At 40.5% G+C, this 25,999-nt stretch overlaps 1 protein-coding gene, 1 long non-coding RNA gene and 1 other non-coding gene across 5 annotated transcripts; 1 reads left to right on the top strand and 2 right to left on the bottom strand.

The window, feature by feature from the left end:
• Nucleotides 1-175: 175 nt before the first annotated feature.
• Nucleotides 176-312, top strand: LOC111758038 (small nucleolar RNA SNORA2/SNORA34 family). The gene has a single exon (XR_002792279.2). It is a non-coding gene; the product is annotated as a small nucleolar RNA SNORA2/SNORA34 family (small nucleolar RNA).
• A 1,347-nt stretch (nt 313-1,659) lies between these two features.
• Nucleotides 1,660-16,412, bottom strand: LOC134473737 (uncharacterized). The gene is made up of 5 exons (XR_010044152.1): nt 16,291-16,412; nt 12,227-12,268; nt 6,222-6,273; nt 5,119-5,155; nt 1,660-1,740 (listed from the first exon to the last, which is right to left on the bottom strand). It is a non-coding gene; the product is annotated as an uncharacterized LOC134473737 (long non-coding RNA).
• Nucleotides 16,413-19,524: 3,112 nt separating this feature from the next.
• On the bottom strand, nt 19,525-25,561 carry LOC100717851 (patr class II histocompatibility antigen, DO beta chain). 3 transcript variants are annotated; one of them, XM_013156559.2, is made up of 7 exons: nt 25,493-25,561; nt 24,143-24,228; nt 22,691-22,960; nt 20,964-21,245; nt 20,397-20,507; nt 20,165-20,193; nt 19,525-19,999 (listed from the first exon to the last, which is right to left on the bottom strand). In XM_013156559.2, exons 2-7 carry the CDS (start codon nt 24,225-24,227, stop codon nt 19,964-19,966), a joined length of 813 nt encoding a protein of 270 aa, XP_013012013.2. In that variant the 5' UTR covers nt 24,228; nt 25,493-25,561; the 3' UTR covers nt 19,525-19,963. The 3 variants fall into 3 exon arrangements, with proteins under 3 accessions (XP_013012013.2, XP_063095164.1, XP_063095163.1); XM_063239094.1 differs by having other exon boundaries at nt 22,691-22,957; nt 25,493-25,554; XM_063239093.1 differs by lacking the exon at nt 25,493-25,561 and adding an exon at nt 24,535-24,557.
• Between the last annotated feature and the right edge of the window lie 438 nt (nt 25,562-25,999).

Genomic DNA, 25,999 nt, shown 5'->3' with positions numbered 1-25,999 from the left:
TTTTCAACTTTACCAGTCTCATTGTAGACACAACTAGTGTAGTTGTTTCTTCTTTCTCGTCTGTCATTTTCCTATTGCTATGGACCAACTACCTGAAAACTATTAGCACTTCCTCGCCTGTCTTGAAGAATGCTCACTGTTACTCTCAAGAATGAAAACTATTTAAAATGTAACCCTGCCCCTGAATAAAGGCCAGCAGCTTCCTGACACTGTTGGTTTCAAGTAGGAGCCTAAAGAGATGTCTTTCTATGGTCTGTTGGCCATTTCAGAACTTGGGCAGTGAAATGGTCAATTCATTAGAAAGAAACAGCTTGAAACCACCCCTCACCACCCCACCCCACCCACATGATCAGCTGTGAGCATGGCACGCTACAGGGGCCCAGGGTGGAAGCCACCAGCATTTACTGGGACCCATGCCATGCTGGGACCCAGAGCACCAGGAAACCAAGCTACCTCTCCCCCCACCTGTTTCATTTTGTTGAACCTCAATAAAAATGAAAGTATGGACAGCTATTTTGAAGAGAATGAGAGACTCTATGACAGCTGTTAGTGACTTCTCTATTTTCTGGTTTTGAAGACCTAAAACACTTTCTTCATTCTGTTCAGATTAGTTTTATACTATGTTGTTTTGCTCTGTATGCGAAGACATGGACAACTGTTTGGAAGAAAACAAGAGACAATATGATAGACTGTAAAGATCTCAAGTCATCTAGCTTTGAAATTTATATCTTTTACATTGCTTTCTTATGTCCTACTTTATTCTGTTTTGTTGTGCTTAATTTTACCCCCTTTAAAATAAAAGCTAAAAAAAAAAAACACTCCAACACTCTTATTTCTTTCCCCCATTTTTTGTGGATTCCAATAGTCTTCTTTTGCCTGTCTTCTGAATCACTGTCACTGCATCACTGTGGCAGACACCCAACAAAATGATCAAATAATCAGAGAAGTCAGCCACATGAAGGACCCGCTCCCTGACCCTGCAGGGTGTCATCCCTCAACCACCTCATCAGGAGTCCATGTAGAGAAGTGATTATCTCAGAAACACTGACAGATGTGATCTCATCTGCTTGAATGGATACTCATGAAATCCACAAAAGACAAAGTTTTTTTAAAATCCTCCTACCTACACAAAGTAGGAGAAACTCCAAAATGAAATGAGAATATCAGAGCCCAAAAATTCCACTGGCAAGAAGCAGACTGAAAAAACCACCCAGCTGCAAACTCCTGCCACTTTCCATGAGGAAAGAATGATTCAGAAGGTAGATGTGAGAATCCAGGGAATGAAGCCACAGGCCGCAGAAGCCTGAAGATCGAGGGCTGGCTTTGCTGCAAACCACAGGAGAGAAGGCTGGGGGCCTTCCCCACCCAGATCCACAAGCCCAGAGAACATTATTCCCAGTCCTTGAACTGTAGGAACACAGTCTCACCAAGCCCAGTTGCAGCCTGTGTGGTCCCAAGCAGAGGACCCAGTGATGCTGAGAATGGACAAGAACAGTGGGAAAATTAATTTGTGTTACTTGTAACTGCTATTCATGGCAACACAGGACTAGAAAGTTCATAAATCTCCAATACTTATTTACCTATCATCTTGGTTACTTTTCTCTCATTTCTGGGACAAAATATCCAATACCCCAAATTAAAGAAAAAAAGATTTATTTAGCTCACAGTTTGTGGAGGTTTCAGTCCACAATCAGCTGCCTCCAAGGCAGAGTGGCATGGCACAGGGGCAACACTTCAAGACTGCAGAAGACAGAAAAAGAGCAAAAGAGGCGAGAGTAAGCTCTTCTCCTCTCTTATTCTGTAAGCAGACTATCACTACCACCGCAGGGTAGGTGTAATACTCATATCACCTCTTTGCCCTCCTCTTGAACAGGCTAAGGATATTTAATAAAAAAATTTATTAAACTTCTCAGGTTCACATAGTGTATCAACCATAACACCTATTTTATTTCATTGTCTTTTATTTACTATTCTTATGCCATTTTACAACATCTTTCACTGTGTTTTGTTTTAAATATATGATCCACTTGTAATTTAATCTCCATTTTAACATGATTTTGGCTGGGCATGCTGGAGCACACCTGTAGTTTCAACACTCAAGAGGTTGAGGCAGAAGGACCACTGTGAGTTCAAGGCCAGCTTGGGCCACAAAGCAAATTCAAGGCCAGCATGAACTGCATAGTGAAATCCTGTCTCAAAAAGATCACCAAAAAAGCCCGCCCAGCTTCAAGCCACACTAGACTGGGCTCTGCAGGTTTCACAGGCCTAGCTGGGCCACATCCAGCAACCTTCTTTCAATCTGGAGAACTGGGGCTGCTGGAGGTGAGTTCCAGCACAACACCACAGGGCAGGGAGAGTCTAACATCATTGCTCCCAGCTGTTACGTGCCTACCCAGTTGCCAGCCACACTAGACTAGGCTTGGAAGTTTTTGCAGGCCCAACTAGACCATGCACAGCAACCTTCTTCAGGGGAGCTGAAGGCACGTGAAGTGAGTTCCAGTGCATCAGTGCTTGCCCAGGGAGAGCTTTAGACCATCACCCACAGTGGTTAGGAGCCTTCCCAGCTTCCTGAAAAACCAGAAGTGGCATGAAAGGTCCCACAGGCCTGACTGGACCATGCTCAGCAACTTGCATTCAGTCCCAGGAGCCAAGGGCATAGGGGAAAAATCATCATTTCCCACATGCCCAAGGGAAGCCTTGGAACAATACTTGAATTGCAGAAATATAGGGAAATGACAAGACCAAAGACAAAAATGCAATCTCAAAACTCCATCCCATCCCAAGAAAGCCTAGGAGCCATGTACATAGAAGAAAATATATGCCATACACCTGAAATACCTGTAATAATAGCAACTGAAATAAAGAAGCAATTCTGGGAAACTATAAAGGAATTCAAATGAGAAATAATTTCCCGGGTAAAAGAAGAAATGATAAAAGTAATGAAAGAAACGCTGAACACCTCTAAAGAAGACACAGTTTAAAAATTAGAGGAACAAAGCAAAAAGAATCCCTGGATGAGCAATATAAGAAACAAACAGAATACATGTGGCAGATTCAAAGAGATATACAGGAAATCAAAAATTCCATTGAAAGTTCTCAAAACCACCTCAGTGAAAGTGAAGATAGAATTTCAGACCTTGAAGACAAGATTGCAGCTAGTGAACAGGAAAGGAAAGATCTTTTAAAAATAACAAGGAATTAGGAAATAACAATTTAACAGCTGTAAGATGATGCAAAGAAAAACAACAAAAGATAGGGATAAATGAAAAAGAAGGGGACGATACCAATGATATCCAGGCTATTTACAGAAGTAATAGCTGAAAATTTCCCAAATATGAGAATGGAAACTGATATTCAGATTAGTGAAGTATATGGAATGCCAAATGGCCAAAATAAAACTACAACCAGACATACAATAACCACAATCCCGGGGCTGGGGATTTAGCTCAGTGGCATAAGTGCATGCCTTGCAAGCAGGCAGTCGTGAGTTCAATCCATGGCACTGATAAAAAGGAAAAAGACAAAAAAAAAAAAAAAACAATAACCACCATCCCAGAAATCCAACATAAGAATAGAATATTAAAAGCTGTTAGAGAGAAAAGACAGATCACTTATAAAGGAAATCTATCAGAATCACAGCAGACTTCTCAACACAAACAATGAAGTCAGAAAGAGCATGGAGTGAAGTATTTCAGATCCTAAAGGAAAACAACTTCCAACCTAGACTGATGTACCCTGAAAAACTGTCCTTCAAAATGGACAGAGAAATAGGATACTTCCATGACAAAGAACAGCTGAAGAGCTTCATGATCACCAAATCAACCCTGCAAAGAATACTGAAAGTCTAGATAGACATAAGAAAAAACCACTAAGCAAGGCAGAAAATTAAACAGAATAGAAAGATAAAGATGAAACAGCAGAAAGATAACATGTTAACAATAAACCAATATATAACAGTTATAACCATTAATTTAAATGGTCTCAATTCACCAATTATAAGAACCAGACTGGCAGAATGGATCAAGAAACAACATCCAACCATATGCTGTCTACAAGAAACCCATCTAACCCAAAAGGATACTCACAGACTGAAAACCAAAGGATGGAAAACAATATTTCATGCAACAGGAACAAAAAAAAAAGCAGGGACAGATCAACCAGACAGAAAATCAACAAAGAAATAACAGAACTGAATCATAAATGGACTTAATAGATGTATACAGAGTGTTCCATCCAACAACATCAGAATATACATTCTTCTCAGCAGTATATGGGACATTCTCTAAAATAGGCCATATACCACCCTACAGAACATATTGAAGTAAATGTAAAAGGAGTTGAAATACCCCATGCATGTTATCAAATCAAGACAACATGAAACTAGAAATTAATGATTGATATACAGACTCAATGCAATCCCAATGAAAATACCATTTAAATTAATGACAAAAACCCCATAAACACATGGAAATTGAATAATACACTCTTGAGCAATCAGTGTGCCACAGAGGAAATTAAAGAAGAAATTAAACAATACCTACAAGCAAATTAAAATACAAATACAACTTACCAGAACCTGTGGGATGCAATGAAAGCAGTTCTCATAGGAAATCTTATCACACAGAGTTCCCACATCAGGAAAACAGAATGAACACAAATAAACAACCTGATGTTACACCTCAAACATCTAGAAAAAGAAGAGCAAGTCAAGCCCAAAGCCAAAAGAAGAAAGGATATTATAAAAATTAGAGCAGAAATCAATACAACAGAGACTAAGAAAACAATCCAAAAAATCAATGAATCAAAGAATTGGTTCTTTGAAAGAATAAACAAAACTGATAAACACCTAGGCAAACTTATTTGAAAAAGGAAAGCAAAATCTCAAGTTCATGCAATGAGGAATGAAAACAGTGAAATCACTACAGACTTTGTGGAAATGCAAAAGATCATCAACACCTATTTCAAAAGCCTCTACTCTCATAGGTTCGATAATACAGAAGAAGTGGACAGATTCCTAGAAACATATGAAGTACCAAAGCTAGGTCAAGAAGATGTAAAACTGCTGAAAAACTCAATTTCTATTAATGAAATTCAAAATGTAATTAAGTCCTTACTTACAAAGAAGAGCCCAGGCCCAGATGGATTCACTGGAATTCTGTAAGAAATGCAAACAAAACTTAATGCTAACACTCCTCAAACTCTTCAATAAAATTGAAAAAAAAAGCAATTCTTCCTAAGTCATTCCTGGAAGCAAATATTACTCTAGTACCAAAACTTGAGAAAGACCCAACTTAAAAAAAGAAGTACAGGCCAATCTCCCTAATGAACACAGACGCAAAAATCCTTAATAAAATATTGGCACACAGGATGCAGCAAATCATCAAGATTATACACCACAACCAAGTGGGATTCATCCCATGCATGAAGGGATGGTTTAACGTATGTAAATCAATAAATGTAATCTACCATATCAATAAAGCCAAAAGTAAAAATCGCATGATCATCTCTATAGATGCAGAAAAAGCTTTTGATAAGGTCCAACCCTCATTCATGATAAAAGCCTTACAGAGAATTGGAACAGATGGTCTTTACCTCAATATGATAAAGGCCATCTGTGACAAACCAACAGCCAACATCATATTAAGTGGCCAAAAACTGAAGGCCTTCACCTTAAAATCAGGCACAAGACAAGGATGTCCTTTATCACCTCTCCTGTTCAACATAGTACTGGAAATACTAGCCAGAGCAATTAGACAAGAGAGAGAAATAACAGGTATAAAGATAGGAAAAAAGGAAGTTAATTATCATTATTTGCAGGTGGCATGATACTCTACATAAAAGACCCCCAAAACTCCAATGAAAGACTTCTAGATATAATAAATAAATTCAGCAATGTAGCTGGATACAAAGTCAATATTCAAAAACCAATAATATTCCTTTACACTAACAACAAAATCAGTGAGAGAAAAATAAGAGAAGTCACACCCTTCACACTAGCATCCCAAAAAATGAAATACATAAGAATTAATCTCACAAAAGAAGTAAAAGATGTAAACAGGGAAAATTATACTACCCTGAAAAAATAAATCACAGAGGATCTCAGAAAATGGAAAGACATCCCTTGTTCATGGATAGGAAGAATAACTATTGTGAAAATGGCCATTCTCCCAAAACTGTTATACAGACTCAATGCAATCCCAATGAAAATACCATCAACATACCTCATATATCTAGAGAAATCACTCCTAAAATTCATCTGGAACCAGAAGAAACCTAGAATAGCAAAGGCAATTCTAAGTGCAAATACAAGGCAGAGGCATCACAATCCTTGACTTGAATTCATACTACAAAGCTACTGTAATAAAGTCAACACAGTACTAGAATAAAAACAGAGCCGAAGATCAATGAAATAGATTAGAAGATACAACCACAACTATCAACATACTCAACCACTTTATCTTTGATAGAGGGGCCAAACATGTTCACTGAAAGAACGACAGTCTCTTTAATAAATGATGCTGGAAAAACTGGCTCTCCGTATGTCAAAAACTAAAGCTAGACCCATGCCTATCATCATATACAAAACTAAAATGTAAGTGGATCAAAGATCTGAATATTAAAACAGAAACACTAAATCTGTTGTAACACAAATTAGGTAAAAATCTTAAAGACACAGGAGTAAGTAGAGAAGTCATGAACAGGAATCAAACCGCACAGGAAATACTTTCCAGAATCAACAACTGAGATCACACCTTATTAAAAAGTTTCTGCATGTCAAAAGAAATCCCCAGCATAATGAAAAGAAAACCCACAAACTGGGAAAAAATTTTAGTGAACTGTCCCTCAGACAAATGATGTCTGTCTAAAATACATAAAGAATTAAAAGAAATCAGACCCCCAAAATTCAAAGATCCAATCCAAAAATGGGCATCTGAGACAAATACACAGTTCTCAGATAAAGAAATATAAATGGCAAATAAATACATGAAAAAATGTTCATCATCACTAGTCATTAGAGAAATGCAAGTTAAAACCACACTGAGATTCCATCTCACTCCAGAAACAATGGCCAGGAACAAGAAGACTACCAACAACAAATGCTGGGGAGGTTGTGGGGAAAGAGGGACCTTCTGCACTGTTGGTGGTAGGGTAGACTTGTGCAACCACTGTGGAGGTCGGTCTGGAGAGTACTCAAAGACCTGGGATTGGAAGTCCCATTTGACCCAGCTTTTCCACTTCTAGGCATATTCCCAGAAGAACTGAAAACATCATACCACAGTGATATATGTGCACCCATGTTTATAGCAGCACAATTTGTAATAGTCAGATCTTGGAAACAACCTAAGTGTCCATCAACTGAGGAATGGATAAAAAAGATGTGGTATTTTTATACAATGGAGTACCACTCAGCTATAAAGAATGATCACACTGAGATATTTATAAATAAATTGATGCAACTTGAGACCATACTCATAAGCAAAATAAATCAAACTCACATGTATAAATACCGTATAGTATCTCTGGTGTAAGAAATGGTAAGAATACATAAAAGTATGTGGTAAACATGATCCTCCATTACATTGCTTTGAAGCCTTATACTCTTTTCATTCATTAGTTGGAATGGTTTTATTCTGTTTTGATTTTATTTTCTGTGATGGTATGAACAGCTATTTTGAAGAAAATAAGATATTATGGCAGCCATTGCTGATTTAATATCAACTTGCTCTGAGGTCCAACCATGCTTTGTTCTTCTATTTCTATTGGTTCTATCATGTTGTATCTTATTGGATTTTAATATGTGTGATAGTATAAACAAATTTTTTATGGAAAATGAGATAATATAGTAGCCTTATTCATTTTTGGTTATTTGGTTCTGAATGCCCTGTTATACTTTCGTTCTCTTGAATGGTTTTATACTATTTTGTTATGTTTGATACTATTATATGTGAAGGTATGCTCAACTATTTCAAAGAAAGAGATATTATGGTAGCTACTGTTAATATAGGGTTGTCTTATGGTGAAGTACTGTGTTGCTTACATTGTTCTGTTCTGATTTGCTTTGTTCTGTCCTCTTTTGTCTTAATCTCTTTAAAATAAAAAAAATTAAAAGACAAAAAAGTGATTTTTATCTTTGATTTCCTGAGTTTGACACTTACTTTTATGTCTTCCTGTTTTCTGCTCCTTTAACTTCCATTCTGAATATTCCTTCAGTTCACAAATGCTTGATTCAATTTAAGGTACAATATCAGTTTTTTTTTTTTCATTGCTGTTGGTGATGTGGTTCTTGTCTTTATGCTTGTTTTGGAAATGGTATGAATTGGCTGATAGTGGACTTCATGGATTATACTTTGTTTTGTATTTGTTCTATAATGTCTGCTTTCCTTTACTCCCTGGACCAGTTGAGTTACATGTGTAGTAAGGTAAGAATTTTTGCACTTATGGCACCAAGTTTCTCAGACCAGAGTCGCCCTCTAACATTATTATAGAACAGTGCAGTTTCACCCAGAATCTCGGTGGAAGAGACTGATAAGTCAGATTTCTTGATTCTTCTTTTGTTCTGAAAATGATTTAATTTCCCCACCTACTTCTTTTTCTCTTTACCACAGTGTTTTTTGGAGGAGACTCTACCACTTAAGCCATCACGTTAGTCTCTAGATGAATGTCTTCAGAGACATGGCCTCCGATCCCTCCGCATTCAAGCTTCTTTCTTAAGATGCACAGCAGCAGCGGAATGCAGTGCACCTGTGTGCAAGGTCCCGGGGTTGTTCATAAAATGCTTAGCTCAGAATGGGCAGTTATTTTCACAGGGATAATTATCTATCTGCCCATTCTCCCTAAACTCCATCCACTATTTTATCCTCTGGTCTCCATTAGATTGGTCATTCCAAGAAGCATCCAGATGGGGCTTCCATAGATTTGAGCCCTTATTTCCTCCTGATAAGTCACTTCGAAGTTCACAGAATTTTAGGCTGTCAGCTCTACTATAACTGTGGGTTACATATGATTTATCCATCTACCTTAGAATGCAAGGCATGAGTGGAGTTGGATCATTAGCAAAATGAACATATTCGTGAGACCAACAATATGTCAAAGTGTATGAGATTCAGCTGATGTAGTGCTTGTGATAAAATTAATCTCCTTAAAATATGTACATTGCAACTGAAGAAATTAAAATTAGTAATGTGTGCTTCTACTTGACAACGGTAAAAAGAAGAACTCAAATCAAGCCTAAAGATGGGATAAGAAGATGCAAAGAAGGAGCAATAAAAATACGAGCAGACATAATGAAAAAGAACACAGACAAACAGAGTAATGAGATGTTAAAACTTTTCTCTGAAACATTAATGAAATATATAAATTCCTTGGAAAGAAGAAAGGAAAAACTACTAATAGCTACTACTAGTAGTAAATAGCTAATACTACCAGTAGAAAATAACTACCAATAGGAGTGCTATTCACGGAATCATTCAGCAGAACTTCAGTAATGAAAATAGCAATAACCACAGCAGATTATTCCATTTAATTACAGCATTCTAGACTAAATCAGAGCAACCCAAAGAATATGTACAAATGTTTGAAAATACTAATAAGTAATTGGGGAAAATTACATGATTTAACCTTCCGCTTTCTTTCATTAAATTAGCAAGAGAAACTTTGGGGGGTTTTCAATCAAATAAAAGGAATGTTTTGTTAGCGTCAAGATGATACAGAATGGAAGATTTTTGTCCAGAGATGATTTTCTGTTTGCTCATTGTCCTATACCCTCATAATTTATGATTGCTTGAGGTAATTCTTATTGATGGATATGTTCACAACTTAAATTCAAGGAAAGCAATACCATACACAGGCCAAAAGGAGCACACAAAGCAGAGAAAAAAGATGGAGAAAGACCCTGTTATTGAAGGGCTGCTTCTGTACAATGCAGTGACTCTGATGTTGGGACACTTTTAAGCATTTGAAAAATATAAATATTTTAAATTGTTGAACTTTGAAGAATATGAATGAAGCAATTATTTAATTTTATGTTCAACAGTAATGAAAAACATAATGTTACCTGGCTCCTACTTGTAGAGACCTTTTTGAGGATAGGGCTAACCCAAGGTGTAGAACTATGTGGAAACAATGGTATTTCTTTATTTTGTTTCTCTTTTGTCCCAGTCACCACAAACTCACACCAATCACACACAAACAGGTGCAGAGGGATGTGGAGTGGGATGTGGAGGGACAAGACAGTAAAGATTTCCCTGGCCAGCAGCGATTTACTACATATTCAGTGGACACCACAGAGTGGCCATCCGTGCAGCCACCCAGAGATTTCCCCTCCACAGCCCTCCTCCACCTGCATTCTACCTGAGTGAATGGAGGTTTCCGATGTTTTCCTCTCCCTCCATCTACCCAACGAAGGTTCCCTCTACTCCAGTGTCTCTGTTCCAGACCACTCAGAAGGAAGTTCACAGGCCCCTTCCAGACTGCTTCATGAAAATGTTTCAACCAGCAGTGAAGGTCAGCTCTGGAGGTTTCCCTATGGGCTGAAACCTGTACTGCAGGCTAGGTTCGGGATCCTCCTGACTAACTTCTTCCAGTGAGTCTCTTTAGGTCACTTTCTTTGCACAGTTCTCGGTTTGCTCCACTCAGAAAAGCTACCTCCAAGGTTTCCTTTGTGGGAAGGTGATCATGAAAAGAGCTCTGGTGCTAGGGATCCTCGGACTGACCAATGTCAGCCTAACGATGTCAGGAGCCCGGTGGAGGTACAGACAATGCAAGTGAGTGAGCCATTGCGGGGGTTGGACTGCAAAAAATTGTTTTAACCCTTAGTTTGTTAGTCATTGTCTCATAGAAGTCTAGGAAATCCCATTTCCCCTCACTATGAATTGTTACGTTCATTTTGCCTCCAAGAAACAAAATCCCAGCCTAAAATCTATGCTTAGTACACTAAACAGAATTCCACAATACCCACTTAACTTTGAGAACTCACCACGGGCACTGATTTCTCGCTAATATCAGAGCTAACTAATATACTCCCAAAATGTGTTGTAGCATTAATTTGTGATAGCTCCAAATATTAAAGATATTTGTCCAAATCTATTGTTCACCTTTCATAGCAATTTATAAAACTTTTTATTGATATTCTTTATACAATCTAAACTTTTTCTCATAGCTATTACTAGCTTTATCTTTATTTTGTCCATTTTCTTGGGATAACAAGGTTCATGAATTTTCTGTGCTATACAGAAAATAGCATGCCACTTTTTCAACATAATGATATTTTCCAAATAGGGACTTGGGATGTATGGAGAACAAATTTTACAGAAGATCATTAGAAATGGATAAATTAAAATAATTAGCTGAGTGACTTGGAGGAAGTCAGTTTACTGCATTGTTATTCAGATTTCTCAACTGTAAGATTAATTCAACGAGGAAACCATAGTCAAAGTAAGTAGTACATTAAATAAGAGAGAGCTACACAAATGCAGGGGTATGTCAGGATTATTATAACTATACTGTCAGGACTATTTCAGAAAGCCAAGATAATGTGTGCTGGGAAATCTAGGAACTTAAAATAGGTTAGCCTCTGCATGCCCACCCCAGATCAAGTTCTGTCGCATCTAGCCAGCAAAGCTCTTGAAGTAGGACAAAAAAAGACAAATCATGTGTCTCTTAGCTATCTTTGCTTTTCCTAATCTATGGCTCATTGCAATACACTTCAGAGCTGTTATGTCACCGACACTGACAACAATTACTGAAACCTAAACCAAGAAGCCAAGCAAGAAAGTAAAAGCGAAATGAAACATAATCTACTCTCCAGAATGTTTTCTCATCCTGATTCCTTAATTTAATAAATATTCAGTGAGATACGAAGTACTCATCTACTTACTTATATCAAAGGAACTCATTTTCTGTGATAAAGAAACAGACAATTTAAAATATATACAATGAATAAATAATTTCTGTGGTATTTTACAATGATATGAAAAAGTAAGATAAAGTATGGGGATATTGAAGGATTAGAGTAAGCTTAATAATAAATGTAATTATTTATTTAACAGATGTTACCAAATTCATACTGTATGCCATGAACTAACTCTACTAGGTATTAGAGGTACAAAAATGAGCAAGACATAACATTTCTGTAACTCATACATTGTCATATCCTATGAGTACACATTATCATGAGAAAGACAATATACATGAAAATAATATTTAAAATCTAATTTTAAAAACTTACCTCTTGGGGCTGGGGATTTAGTTCAGTAGCATAAGCACCTGCCTGGAAAGTGCAAGGTCATGAGTTTGATCCCAGGTACAAAAAAAAAAAACTTACCTCTCAATAAGTAAGATGGAAAAGATATAAATAGATACTCTGACATACGGATCATACTATTAACCTACATAATATAGACTATTTGTACCTCTGCCCCAAGTTCATAGATTTAAATCTTTTTTACATTTTTAATTAGTAAACATTTGCAGTACATAATGTTTACATTCCTCGTGTAGAGTTTGTACATGGAAATTTTAGCCTCCGAAATACAGCATTAACAGCTAAATGAGCTTCTATCCTCCGCTGACCCACCACAGTATTTTGGAAACACACAGCGCATTTCATTCCACAGGATCCCAGCTGCAGAGCAGTCTTCCTCAGAATGAGCTGAACTGTGAGTCTTATTGGTATCTGGTTCAGATGATGCTTAAATGAGACTTTGGGCTTCAGACTTTTAAGTGGATGCTGGAACAAGTTAAGATTTCTGAGGCTGTTGGTTTAGAATAAATCTATCTTGCATTTTGTAAGGAATACATTTGGGGAGCAGGATTCACCATCTGATCACGGTGACTATGGCCAGTTTACATTTGAATTTGATGGAGATGACATTTTATGTGGACCTAGAGAAATGAAAACATGTGACAATGACCTGAGTTTAGTCATTTTGCCACGTCTGAAACACAGAAAGCCCTAAGAAACCTTATTGTGGCCCAGAGCATTTGGACACCTTAATAAAACATCTAATTTTACATTTGCCACCAATGGTAAGTGTCCACAGTTCTGCCTCTCTTCATTGCTCTCACCTCACACTCCAGGCCTCCTCTCTTCTTCCCTGGGGATAGCTACTCTTGTCTCCCTTCATAGGACATTGTTATGGTTTGTGTCAGCTGTCCCCCCAAAGCCTCAGGCAGTCATGGAGGGGACTCAATCTAGCATTTGTGATTGGCTCATTGTCTAGCGCTGGGATTGGTGGTGTGAGCACTGTAGCCAGCATACAATATAAGGAAGGGAAGGAGGTGCTTTTTCCCTTGTCCCCTTTTGGCCTTTTCAGTCTTGTTGCTTTAGCCATGTCACCGTGCCTTGGAACCAGCTGAGTATGGACTGAAACCTCCAAAGAGCTGTAACTAAATAAACTTTTCCTTCCCTCATTTTGGGGGTTAAGTATTTTGTCTCAGCAAAAGTAACCAAGAAAAAGGCCTTTCTTCTTCCTCCTTCTCCCCCCCCAACTCATCCACTTCTTCTTCTTCTTTTTCTTCTTTTCCTCCTCCTCTTCTTGCTCTGCAGGATCCCAGCTGCAGAGCAGTCTGGAAATAACCTGGCAGGCACACACAGAGGTATGATTTACCAGTTCTCCAGGCATCAGTCAGTTAAATTGATAACCTAGAATTAATAAAAGTAATGCTCCTATGAGCATCTTTATTCATGGTTTTATGAATACATGTATTATGATTTGAATCTAAAATGTTTCCCCAAAGGCTCATGTGGAAGGTTACTGGCTCTTAAAGACTCTGACTTAATCAATGGATTAATGCACTGATGGATTCATATCTGATGTCATTAGCAAAGTGACAGGAACTTAGGTGCTGGGGCTTAGTTGAAGGGAGCAGGTAAGGCCTAAGGGCTCTAACTTATCCCTGACCCTCTTCTGCGCTCTCTCTCTCTCTCTCTCTCTCTCTCTCTCTCTGCTTCTTTGGCATCATGAGTTAAGAATTTTTCTCCACCTTGTCTTTCTCCTATGATATTCTGCCTCATGACAGATATAACCCTTCCTGTTTTAAGTTGCTTTTCTCGAGTATATTTATCTCAGTCGTGGACTGCTAACACAATATGTTTACATTTTTTAGGTAAATACAAGTGATACTGTGGTGTCACACGGCAGTGTCATTCAAACATGCAACTCGGTCAGTGTGAGGGGCTCTGTGAGGGCAAAGATACAAGGGACTATCCCAGAGTCCAGCCACCACAGTCCACCTTAGACAGCCAATGATTCTTGTCTCTTTCAAGTGCAAAGTATATAGAGGCCTCCCAAGACCCCACAAAGCTTTACTTCATTATACTGTCAGTTCATAGTAAGAAATATCACAGACTAAATCAGCTGCAAGTGTGAGTAGTTCATTAATTATCATTCCTTCAGTATAGGTGTTCCCGATATGAAGGCGTATGAATTAGATGTAAGTCTACCTACCCACCTGCCTACCTACACACACACACACACACACACACACACACACTTTACAATACTGAGACAAAAATACAATACCTACTATAGGCTTTTCTGTTCAAACTGGTGAAAAACAGAAACAAACCGAATTTACTGCTCTATAGAGCAAATATTGAAATCCAGCAGAGCCAATATTGGAAGTTCTTGATTAGGGCTCATTCTTAGTCCTGCCTGGGAATGATTCTCCTTTACTCCTCCTCTATCTTGTGGGCCTTGGGTTGCCTATTTGAGTTTCTGTTCCCATCCTATAGAAGGTGACACTTGCAAAAGTATAATTTTCCCACCATTTCCTGTCTGTGGATAGTGTAATTGCTCATGTGGCTGGACTTTGCTGTATCATCTTATTATCTGTTGACTACTCAGTTTTTAGTCCTCTTTTCTTACACCTGCTTTCTTTAGATTATGGATACTGGATGACTGTAGTATTTTTTAGTAGTCTGCTTTACCTATTATATGTTTTACTATTAGCTCTTCATATTTTTAGTAGTTGCTCTGAGGATTATAATATACAAACTGAACCCTTTATAGTCAACCAGAGTTAAAATTTTGCCACTTTACATGAAACTTGGAAGGCTTACAGCACTGTAGATCCCTTTGTTTCCCTTTTATGTTATATTGTTAAATGTATTGCTTCTATATCCAATAAAAACCCACTAGAATGTGTAACATTTTTTGATTTCAATATTCATACCTATTTTAAAGAATTTAAGGGATAAAATTAGTATATTCGTCTATTATATTTATCCAGATACTTGTGATTCTCTTGCTCTTCCTTTACTCCTAATAGTCTAAGCTTTTCTCTAGCATCTGAAGAATTCCACTTAATAGACTGTTCGGTGACGGTTTCTCTTTATTTGAAATTCTTCATTTTGTCTTCACTCCTCCACGAGAAGCTCAGTGCCTTCTCCCTGGGCCTCTGTATTTCCCAAGAAACCTTTCCTCGGTGTCTTCATCCCAAAACATTTACACAGGGTTATGCCCCTGCTTTGGGATGCGGAGAGTTGGGAACAACGGTGCCCCAACCCTGGCAGCCAGAAAACGCCAGGCGAACTGCCAGCTCACCGTTTCCTGGAGCCCCTCACAGCCTGGGATCCAAGGAGGGCAGGTGTGGCTGGCAGCGCTGGGCAAGGGCCTGCACAGCTGGAGACTGCTGAGCAGAATTACGCCAGAACTGTTTAACAACTGTCACGTGTAGGGCTGGGTATTTAGCTCAGTGCCACAAGCCCCTGCCAGGCAAGCACAAGGTCATGAGTTCGATCCCCAGCACCAAAAAAAAAAAAACAAAAAACAAAAACCTGTCACGTGTGAGCTGACAAAAGCACACGAACCTCCTCGCCTTTCCCCGACTTTTCGTGTCCCGGACTGCTCCTGGCAGAGCCTCGCGGGTTCAGGTAATGTGAGACAGCAAGCAGACGCCGAGGCCGCGTGGGGGGAGCCCCTCGCGGACCGACCCGGTTTCCACGCGGATTCCCTCCGTGGAGCAGCGCCAGCAAAGCAGCTCGAGCGCCGGCCTCGGGCGCCATCTAGCGGTAGAAGCGCTCTTCGCAGCCTCCGGTGCAACGCGGAAGTGGCCCAACACAGCCAGACTCAAATTCACGATTTTCTGAACATTTTTTCTTTTCCTCTTTGAACTTTTTCCATCCAGAATTTATTTGCTGGTGAATCTAGCACTGTGACTGTGACCCGCATTCCCATATGAGAGCCCAGTCTGATTTCTCCTCATTGCTCATATGAAGGGTGCTACAGAGGAAATTTTGTGCCTCCAAAACCTCACCCACAGGAAAGCTGACTGGCTCTCCCACCTTACCTTTCTCCTCCCGCAACACATGCTGAAGCCCAAACCCGAAAGGTCGCCACCCCTTCCACGCTGAGGAAAGCACACCTTCCCACGAGGCCAGAGAGCGGAAGTGCAACTTCCGCAACTTCCGGCCACTTCCTGTGCAAAACCGTAGCTGCAGAAGGACGGTTACAGAGTCTTACCTCTTAGAAATCACAGCCCAAAACGGCCAACGCTGCAGGTCGGGCCTTCTGGTGGACATGAGACAGAGTACAAGAAACCTTTTCACTGACAATGCACCAAGTTATGCCTCAAAATTGAATACAAAACACAAAGTCAGCAGACAAACAAGCTCATTAATGACACTACTGCCCATTATTCAAATTGGATTGTAAAAACATGGAGATCCATGACTTTAAGGACGACAAAGGAAAAATCTGCCAGTAGAGCAAGTGAGGAGGAGGATTAGGAAGGAGGACTGAAGTGGAAAAGCACTGCTCCAAGTAGAGGAAGTTCATAAATTTAACAAGCTTTGTCATCACCTGAGAATGTAACAGGGCAAAAGGAAGTGAACTGAATAATCTTTTTATTAGTAGATGGTGGTAGCAAGGCAAGGCAATAAAGAAGCCACAGTAGTGCCTCATTATTATGCACGTATGTAATAGACAATCAGCCAAACTCTGGAGATAGAAAATTTAAGACATGGAGTCCTGTTTACCATGTAGAAGACACATAAACAAACAAGGGGCTTGATAGAAATGTGTACAAAATACAGTGGAATCCCTAAGAATTAGGAAATCTTTCTAATGAAAATGACATTCAGATTGACTCAGAAGAATATAAAGAATGAGTTCTGAGTCTAACAAAACTTGAGAGGGCTAGAGTTGGAGGCCTCATAACATGACACTAAGGACTGTGAAATTTATTCTAAAATCAATAGGGCCATTTGCATGTTGATAACAAGTGAGACACACAGGCAGTTTCATTTTTTAGAAAAAATATGATGGGAAGAATGGTTAGGACACAAAATTGGAGGCAAAGATCTCCTTTCCATCTCCACAAAGACTACTTCTCTGTTTGCTATCATTTATCTTTGATTTTGCTCTTAAAGTTATTTAGAATTCTTATACAAGAGAAACCAGGGGGTGTTTACCCTTCTGTGTCTTATTTATTTAACTTAGCTTTCCTACAAGACTCAAAATTCATCCTTTTTGTGTCTGAGCAGTACTTCATAGTGTATATACCAAAATTTTAATCCATTCATCTGTTGGTGGCTCTGTAACCTGCTTCCAAGATTTAGCTACTGCAAATTGGGCACCTAAAAACATGAACATGCATGTGTCTTTATGATGTCTCTAACTCTTTCAGAAAGATCTGCAGAAAAGATATAGTGAGGTCAAATAAGATTCTCTAATGAGTTTTTTTAATTCCCCTGGTGATTTTAATAGTTGTTATACTTGATGATAGCCATTCCTTCGTGGGTAAGATGGACTCTCAGTGTTGTTTTGATTTGCAGGTCTCTAACAGCCAGTGCAGCTGAACGCTATTTCATGTACTGATTGGTCATTTGTACATCATCTATTAGAAGTATCTATTTATTTAAATCACTCATTTTTTGATTGAATCTTTTACTTGAGGGTCTTTTTGGGTATTTCTGTTTTCTAGAAATTAATCCTTTGTCTGAGGAGTAGCTGGCAAAAAATTCCTCCATTCTGTAGGAAGTCTCTTCCTTTTGTGAGTTGTTTCCTTTGCTGCATAAAAGCTTTCTAATTTGATATAATCCCATTCATTTATTCTTGATGTTATTTCCTATACAATTGAGATCCTGTTTAAAAAGCCCTTGCCTGTGCCCATGTCTTCCAGAGTTTTGTTTTTAAGAAAACGCCTACTAAATACCCAAGTATAAAATACCACAGTGTCTGTGGTATTCTTTCAGGAAAAATGATCCATTTGAAAAAAGAAACTAATTACATTCAGTGCTGGAGCTGTTGTAAAGTACGATCGTCTTTCCATCTTTGTGCAACAGAAAGCTCCCTATTTTGCCTCACCATTAAGTTGTGTATACCAGTTTCAAGACCTAAAAAAAGCAGTGAGTTTTATTTCTTCAACAAAGCTATTCTTAATTGAAACTGGCATTTCCTTTGTATAAGTGCACAGCAGTGAAGAATATAACTGACTGCCTCTACAGTTTGGTGTTATTGCTTCACTTCGTGCCAAGGCATTGGCAATTTCAACCTCTATAGATTCTGTGCCCTCAGAACACATAACATAGTGAAAAGAAGAACTAATATACAGTAAACTAATAATGAAGGAATTATAGAGTTGAAATAGCACCATTTTTCAATCCCCAATAAATTCACAGGCATAGGCAGTCACGATCACCTGTTATTAACATCAAAAAAGAGGAACAAGTACATCTTCTGAGGGAAGACTGCACAACGAGCTATGGGCTTTCCAAGCAGATAAAAAAAATCTGATCCAGCCTTTGTAGCCAATGCTAATTTTCAGGCAGTATGGATGCGAAGGGACATGCTAAACTGCAGCATGTGGGTGCAGTCAGCAAAAGAGTGTGGGAAACACTTCAGGATCCAGCCAACAGATTAATCTTAATGAGAAGAAAGGGATGGAGAAATCTTGTGAAATCTAAGAGAAAACAGAAAATGAAATCTGGTGTTCAGGAGTCTTATTTAGATGAACTGGTCACAAGTGGCTGCAAGAGAAGAGTTAAAGTACACACAGAATATGTTTACTTTTGACATGAGGGAAGCATTTTATTGGCCTCACGCACAAGAGGATTTTTTGCAGTGGTTAATGAGTTTCTGTTTCTTTATTTGAGCGGTGATTACAGAGGTGTTATGATTTGTGTCTAGATGTTCCCACAAAACCTCATGCAGTCATGGCGACAGGCTTCAAGAATTTATGATTTATTCATGGTCCAGTGAATGCTGGGACTATGGGTTTGGGTGCTACTGCCACCCTAGGGTGTGTACCCTGCGCATGCTATCAGGGACAGAAAGGGTCTTTGCTCTGCACTCCTCCCTTTTCGGTCTTGCTGACTTGCTGTTTTCCACTGCCATGAGCTGTTGTCCTCTGTCATGTGCCACTCTGCTTCGGAACCAGCAGAATATGGACTGAAACCTCCACAAACTGTGAGCTAGATAAACCTTTCCTTCTTCAATTTTGGGTGCAAGTATTTTGTCTCAGCAATGAGAGACAAGTAACCAGGACAAAGGGTTTTGCTTTAAATAGTCCATTAATTATACATTTTACGTGGTTTTGTATATCTGTTTTATTTTACAATAGAAATATTTTTAAATGAAAAAAAAAAGAAATAGTGATATATGAGCATTTGTCTTCTAAAGACCATGGAGACAGCAGTTGGAAGAGATAAAGATTTAGGGATCGTGACTCAGAGGGTTAGATCTGGCCATAGAAACGTAAACAGTTTGGAATTGGAAGGAGTTAGGTTTTACAGAAATTTCTGGATGATGTCATTGAGAATGGCACAAATAGAGGAAGAAGGCTGCAAAGGTGGAAGAGGCAGGACCTCAGAGCACACACTCTAGTATAGTTCAGGACTCCAAATGTGACGGAAAAGGCTCATCCTCAGAACATTAATCTCCTCTTGAGTGTCCTTCCCCTAACCCAGGGCCCAGGTCACTGGACACTGATTAGGATCCAGAAAAGAGCTTGAATTAGGACCTTAGTATCCTTGTGTTGGGAAAACAGCTCCTGAGCCCTGCAGGAAGATGATAAAGGGTTCATGAAGCAACCCAACCAGAGATTTAGGACATAATACAATGTAGTTATACACCCTCTTCCCCTCCTTGATCCCACAGAGTCTCAAGGCCAATGAACTAAGAGAATGTTCTGCCACCCAAAGACAAGGAAGAAGAGACATTACCTCATTACCAGACTGAGTCTCCATAGACCCTGGAAAGAGAGAATGGAATGTCCCAATCAGGACCTGCATGTCTCCACCTCTGCTTCCCACTGGAATATTTCTGGCTTCAGAAAAGACTAGCTTAGTGAGCTCTGAGAAGAACAATCAGCCTTTCCTGCCTCCAATCTTTGCGGTAGGGAAAGGGAGGGATGTCACAAGGCACGTGGCAGGTTTCTCTTCAAAGACTCCTTACCTCTCCAAGCCCTGAGGTGGATGACAATTCCCACCAGAAGGAAGATTACCCCAAATAGGAAGGCTGCAACTCCGCTTATCACCTTTCCCCAAGAATATTCAAGCTGAGCTCCTATGGAAAACAGATTTTAAGTTTAGTAAAAAGCTCCCAGTGTTTGGTGCACCTTCTTGAAACTTATCCTTGACACTAAATTCAATGCTGTTTAGAGAAGTTTACAAATGATTCTCTAAGCACAAGGTTCACACTCATGAAGTTATCTCCCATTTGTCGCTGATTCTTGTATTCCATGAGATGCCCCTTAAATACTAAGACCAAAGTACAAACCAGAGGATAACGGTTCCCAAGGTTAGGAGCAAGTAGTGAGGTGGACAGACTGTTGGAAGATATGAGAACAGTTTCCCTGCTTTCTCCCACCCTAACCCAAGGATTCTGATTTCTGTGACTCTTCCAGATCTAGAGAAAGAAGAATTTGGGTTGTGACCTAGATTAATGCAGAGGGGACCCAGACTCTAGAGAGTCAGTATTATCCTGAGTCAGGCCCAGAAAGTACAAGAAACTAATGCTCACTCCACTCCACAGAAACAGGGCTCAGCAGGCTGGGGTGCTCAACCTGGCAGCAGTAGACGTCTCCAAGTTCCAGGGTAATCTCCAGCATCACCACAGTCTGAAATGTCCAGTCTCCATTCCTAACAAGGCCACCGGACACAACCCTAGCTCTCTCCTCCTGTCCATTTCGGAACCACCTGATCTTTATGTCCCCCGGATAGAAGTCCGTCACTGAGCAGAAGAGCAGATTGTGCTGGTGCAGGAGAGGGGTCCTCTCCAGGTACACTGTCACCTCTGGTTGCACTAAGAAGGGAGAGAAAAATGACACTTTATAAAGGAAAACCACCAAACCAGAGCAGGAGGTTTCAGGGACTAGCACTTCCCCAGGTCTCTTTCCGGATCACCCAAGTAGAAACCCAAACCAAGGGGAATCTTAGCCCCCAAGATTTAAGAAACCTGTGATGTCAGTACCCTAGGAGATTCACTTTACCATGTCCTTCCACAGCCACTCCGTGTACTTGAAAGTATGCTAGTCCTCAAAACCCCTTTTAGCTGTGCCATATTTTACCTCAAAATAAGACCTAACAGGAAAATAAACCCTACCATGATTGTTTAGGGTGCTCCTACCAAAGGCCTACCCCAAAATAAGGGTCAGCCCGATGGACACACTTAGTACATCTGTTAAAACGCAAAACTGACACATGAATTATGATAACATTAATATATAATTAAATGTAAATAAATATTATTGCTATCAATGCTTAAATGGTAATATAAATTATTACTAAGTATTTGTAAATACCCAAGCAGGTGTCTTTGGACAAGAGGTAAACGCCTGTGTAAGCAAATCTGTGCTCCAATGGGAGCACAGATACAACACATGAATAATGTGAACACTTGATAATGAACAGACGCGACTGTGTCTAACATGAATCCACCATTCAATACATCGTGTGCCATTCACATGTACTTAATGCACTCATGAGATTTTTCATTCCTTTTGCATGGACCATTTGTGTTGTGACCTAGAGTAATACTAACCATTGTTTTTAAACTGCTATTTTTTAACTGAAAGTTATTAATGTTATTACTTTTTGCTTAACTTATTTTTTGCCTTCCCTATCCCATAACCCTCGAATGAAACCTTTCTGCAGCCCAGCCTGCAAGAGGTGGTGACTTGGATGAATAATTCATGAAATAAAATCATTGACATCTGTGTCACCAACACACCGTGAGCAGGCAGCCTGGACAGGGAATGGTCACTTAAGGAGAGTGCTATTGCTGGACCTGAAAGATTGGGGCCAGTGGTTATACAGGGAATGGAGTCACAGGTAATGCAGGCCAGAATTTGGGGTTTGGAGATTTTTGACAGTGTTCCTGAAGAAGATGACATGCCTGTACTTGAATAAACACAGACTTCCGTACATGAATAAATGTAAATTTTGTACATGGATAAATTAGATTTTTGCACTTAAATGTAGGTTGTATATGAAAAAAAGGCATCCTCTGAAAATAAGCCCTATTGTATCTTTTGGCAAAATTAATGTAAGACCCCATCTTATTCGGGGAGAATACAGTAGGACCAACACCTGGCCTGTGAGGGTGATGAGAGAGTCATCCCTGGGGACAGCACGTACTCAGGCCCCCATCATAACCCGTTTATCCTGAGGCAGACATTGAAGAAGCGCCATGGCCCGGGTCCCCTGCAGCAGATGCCTGACCCCCCTGGACCCTTCCCTCCACCTCACCTCTCCTCCCCAGGGTGAAGGGGGCGCCCAGCCAGTAGTTGCGTCTGCAGATCATATTCACAGACGCTCTGCTGGTCTCCAGGATGTCCGGGCGGTTATTCCAGAGCGCAGCATCGGGCTTCCCCAGCTCCGTCAGTGCCACGAACACCCCCACGTCGCTGTCGAAGCGCACATACTCCTCCAGGTTGAAGATGAATCTGACTACGAACTGCACCTTTTCAGTCCCATTCGTGAAGTAACAGTCAGCCTTTGCCTGAATCACAAAATCTTCTGAAAACCAAAAAGGACTAAGAACCAGAAACTGTCTTAGCTCCAGGAAATCCTGTACCTAGTAAATTATGTCAGACTACATGTGTTTGAGGGGAAGCCTTCTACACTCCATAGCACAAAATCATAGTGTTGCGAGAAAAGAAAGGGAATATGAGCCAGGCGTGGTAGCACAGGCCTGTAACCCCAGCAGTTGGGAAGCTGAGGCAGGAGACTTGTTGCAAGTTCGAGACCAGCCTGGGCTACAAAGTGAAGCCAAGGCCAGTCTGAACTGCATGATAAGAGTTCAGTAGCTGATTCCAGCAGAAGTCCCAACCTCTGTTCCTCGGCACTTACACCCTTTTCTATTTCCTCTTACAGTTCAAATAAGAAAAATGTATGAATCTTTTACCATTTGAAAGCTATGGCAACTTTTTCAGTTGTGCAGCTTAAGGTTCTTTGTACACTCAGAATGGTTTCTATTCTCTGAGAATGGTGGTGCTTCTTCCCCCAGGTTCGTTCCTCTTTTGTTTTTAGTAAAACTTTGACATTTAAAGGGATTCTGTTCTTAGCACATTACACCCTGTTTTCTGTTCTTAATTATGTGCTTTCATGTCTAACATTTCTTCAGGTGTGCGTAGCCTGTCTCCCCAGCTAGAAAAATCACATGATAAATTAACTTGGACCCAAAAACCTGAGGACAGGGGTAATTAGTGTCTTCACCTTCTCATACTTCTCAAAACTGCTCACCACAATTTTGACCACATAGTAGGAGTTGGGTAAATGACTGATAAATTTCCAGTTTCATTTATGGGCATATATCCCCATTCAAAAAATACAGAAATGATCACAATCTTTAGAATGAACTCCTGGCTTAAAGATGGGATCTATTCTCGGACTGTTTCCAACCTTAACAGTTTTTGAGACTGAAGTTACACAAAAATGAACCTAACCTGACGCTATGTTCCCTTCTTCCTAACACCCTGCTCTCTGGGGCTGGGTCTGTGGTACTGGAAGTCCCTTTGTCAGGAAATCCACTGTGCATGGGGAAGAGGGAAAGAGCACTTTTTGGACAATGGGAAGAAAACTGCTCTTTGAAACCAGAAGCTGCCTTTACTATTTCTACAGCCTAGACCTACAGGGAAGAGCCTCCCTCCTTCACACCAATGCCAGTAAACACTCAGAAAAACGTTGCCCCGTTCTTACCTGGAGAGTCTCTGCCTCCAGTCGTGGAGGACACCAGCCTGGTCACTAGCAGGCCCAGCACCCAGTTCACCCCGCCAGAACCCATCCTGAAAGTAACACAGTAAAACTGTCAGCTTCTTAGAATGGTGCTTGTCTCTGCACAACTCAACCCCAAAAAATTACTTATTATGAATATAAATAACTTTTGGCCTCCCTGGGGTTGGGAACTTCCTCAGGCTGCTAACCAATCAAGATAGAAGAGTTTTGCATCAGTAGGTGCTGGGCAGAATATGTCATCAGCTGTGTTACGCTGCCCAAGGAGTGGTTGATGGTTATCTGTAGAATCACTCTCAGTACTACAGGCTTGTGAGAAATGGGCTGAGATTAAAAACTATATATATTCTCCATCCTACCTTGTATGAGATCCTAGAAGAATGAAACAGGTTGCTTATTAAGATTCCTGCTACCCTTATTCAGCATACTCCCTGGACTGCCCTGACCAACGGGCTCTCACTGGCCCCTTCTTATGGAGTGGAGGACACTGGCGGCAAAGAGTGTATAAATAAACAGGAAGTGAACAGAGTCCTGCAGCGTATCTTGGTGTAAGTAAAGCAATAGTCTGGGAACAAACAGAAGAATTAACAAATAATTTTTGAAGTGTAATTTCCTGTAAACCAACAAAAAAATGGAGGAGAGAGAATTCTCAGAAGAATAAAACATACAAAAATGTTTGTCAGGATAGAATGTAAGAAAACAGAAGGAGGGGCTGTCTGGCCAGTGAGATGGCAGGAAAGAACTCCAGCACATGCTGCCTGGCAGAACCATCAACCTGAGCAACCAGCCAAGCATGAAAATACTTTCACAAGTGCTAAGGAAAGCGGGTGAGGAACTACAGCCCTTGGTGTGGCACAGAAATAAGAAAAAGAGCACTGATGAGGGAAGGACAGACAGTTTTACAGCCCCATGTCACCTGTCCCCCCAAGCCCAGGCAGCACAGCGTGGAGAGAGAGGCCGCCTGCCTGGAGGAAGGAGAGGAAATTGAGCACCGAACTTTGCCTCAGATTCCAACATCAGGCTGCCCCAAAAAAACCCAAGACTGGGCCACTTCCAGTACCCAGACTCCAAGACCATATGGATGGACTCAGTCTCAGGGCCACCCAGGTCTAACTTCAGATAGCTGTGGTTCCAAAGACCCCAGGGCAAAGGCCAGCCCCTGCAGATGAAGGATCTGGGCCAATATAATCCAAGCCATCCCTTTGGCTCCTATCTCCAGACCAGTATCCATGGACAAAGCCTCCATGCCCACTCCAGCACCAAGTGAAATTATGTTATAGTGGGCTGTAGGCCAGCTCAGAGGACTCATGCTCTCACCGGCCCCTTTACGGCCCCCGTCTTCAGGCCCCCTGTCAGGAGCAGCTGATCCTTCACAGCCCCAAGAACATGGGGCAGAAGAGGGGAGCCAGCTAAGCAAAGGGTGTCACATGACCAGTGTATAAATAAACACATGTGATGGTTGAGCAGTTCCCTTTCCTCGCATCTGGAGAGAGGGCTCCACCTGACCTCAGCTTTCTGTGTGTTGTCTCTTGTTTTTATTTCTCTGCCCTCTCACCATCCTTACCCCCAGGATCTTGAGAGCTGCGCTGGACACAGCAGCCCCCAGACCCAGATTTATCCCTAAAGGACTAGTCCTCATGTCAGTACCTGCAGGCTCAGTCTCCAAACTATCTCCAGTGGATACAGGCTCCAAGCCTATCCAGTGCCAAGCCAGCCAGCCTAGCACCTCTGGCCTCCAGCACTAGGCGGGTCCCATAGACAGAGCCTCCAGGTCTGCCTGGTGCCAGCCTGACTCCCAGGACTCACTCTCCAGTTCTACCCCTG

This window comes from Cavia porcellus, unplaced genomic scaffold (genome assembly GCF_034190915.1).
Source record: "Cavia porcellus strain 051 isolate PalLab524CR breed Dunkin Hartley unplaced genomic scaffold, mCavPor4.1 scaffold_28, whole genome shotgun sequence".
Lineage (NCBI taxonomy): Eukaryota > Metazoa > Chordata > Mammalia > Rodentia > Caviidae > Cavia > Cavia porcellus.
The sequence above is the reverse complement of the archived record's forward strand: the minus strand, read 5'-3'. Positions and strand labels throughout refer to the sequence as shown.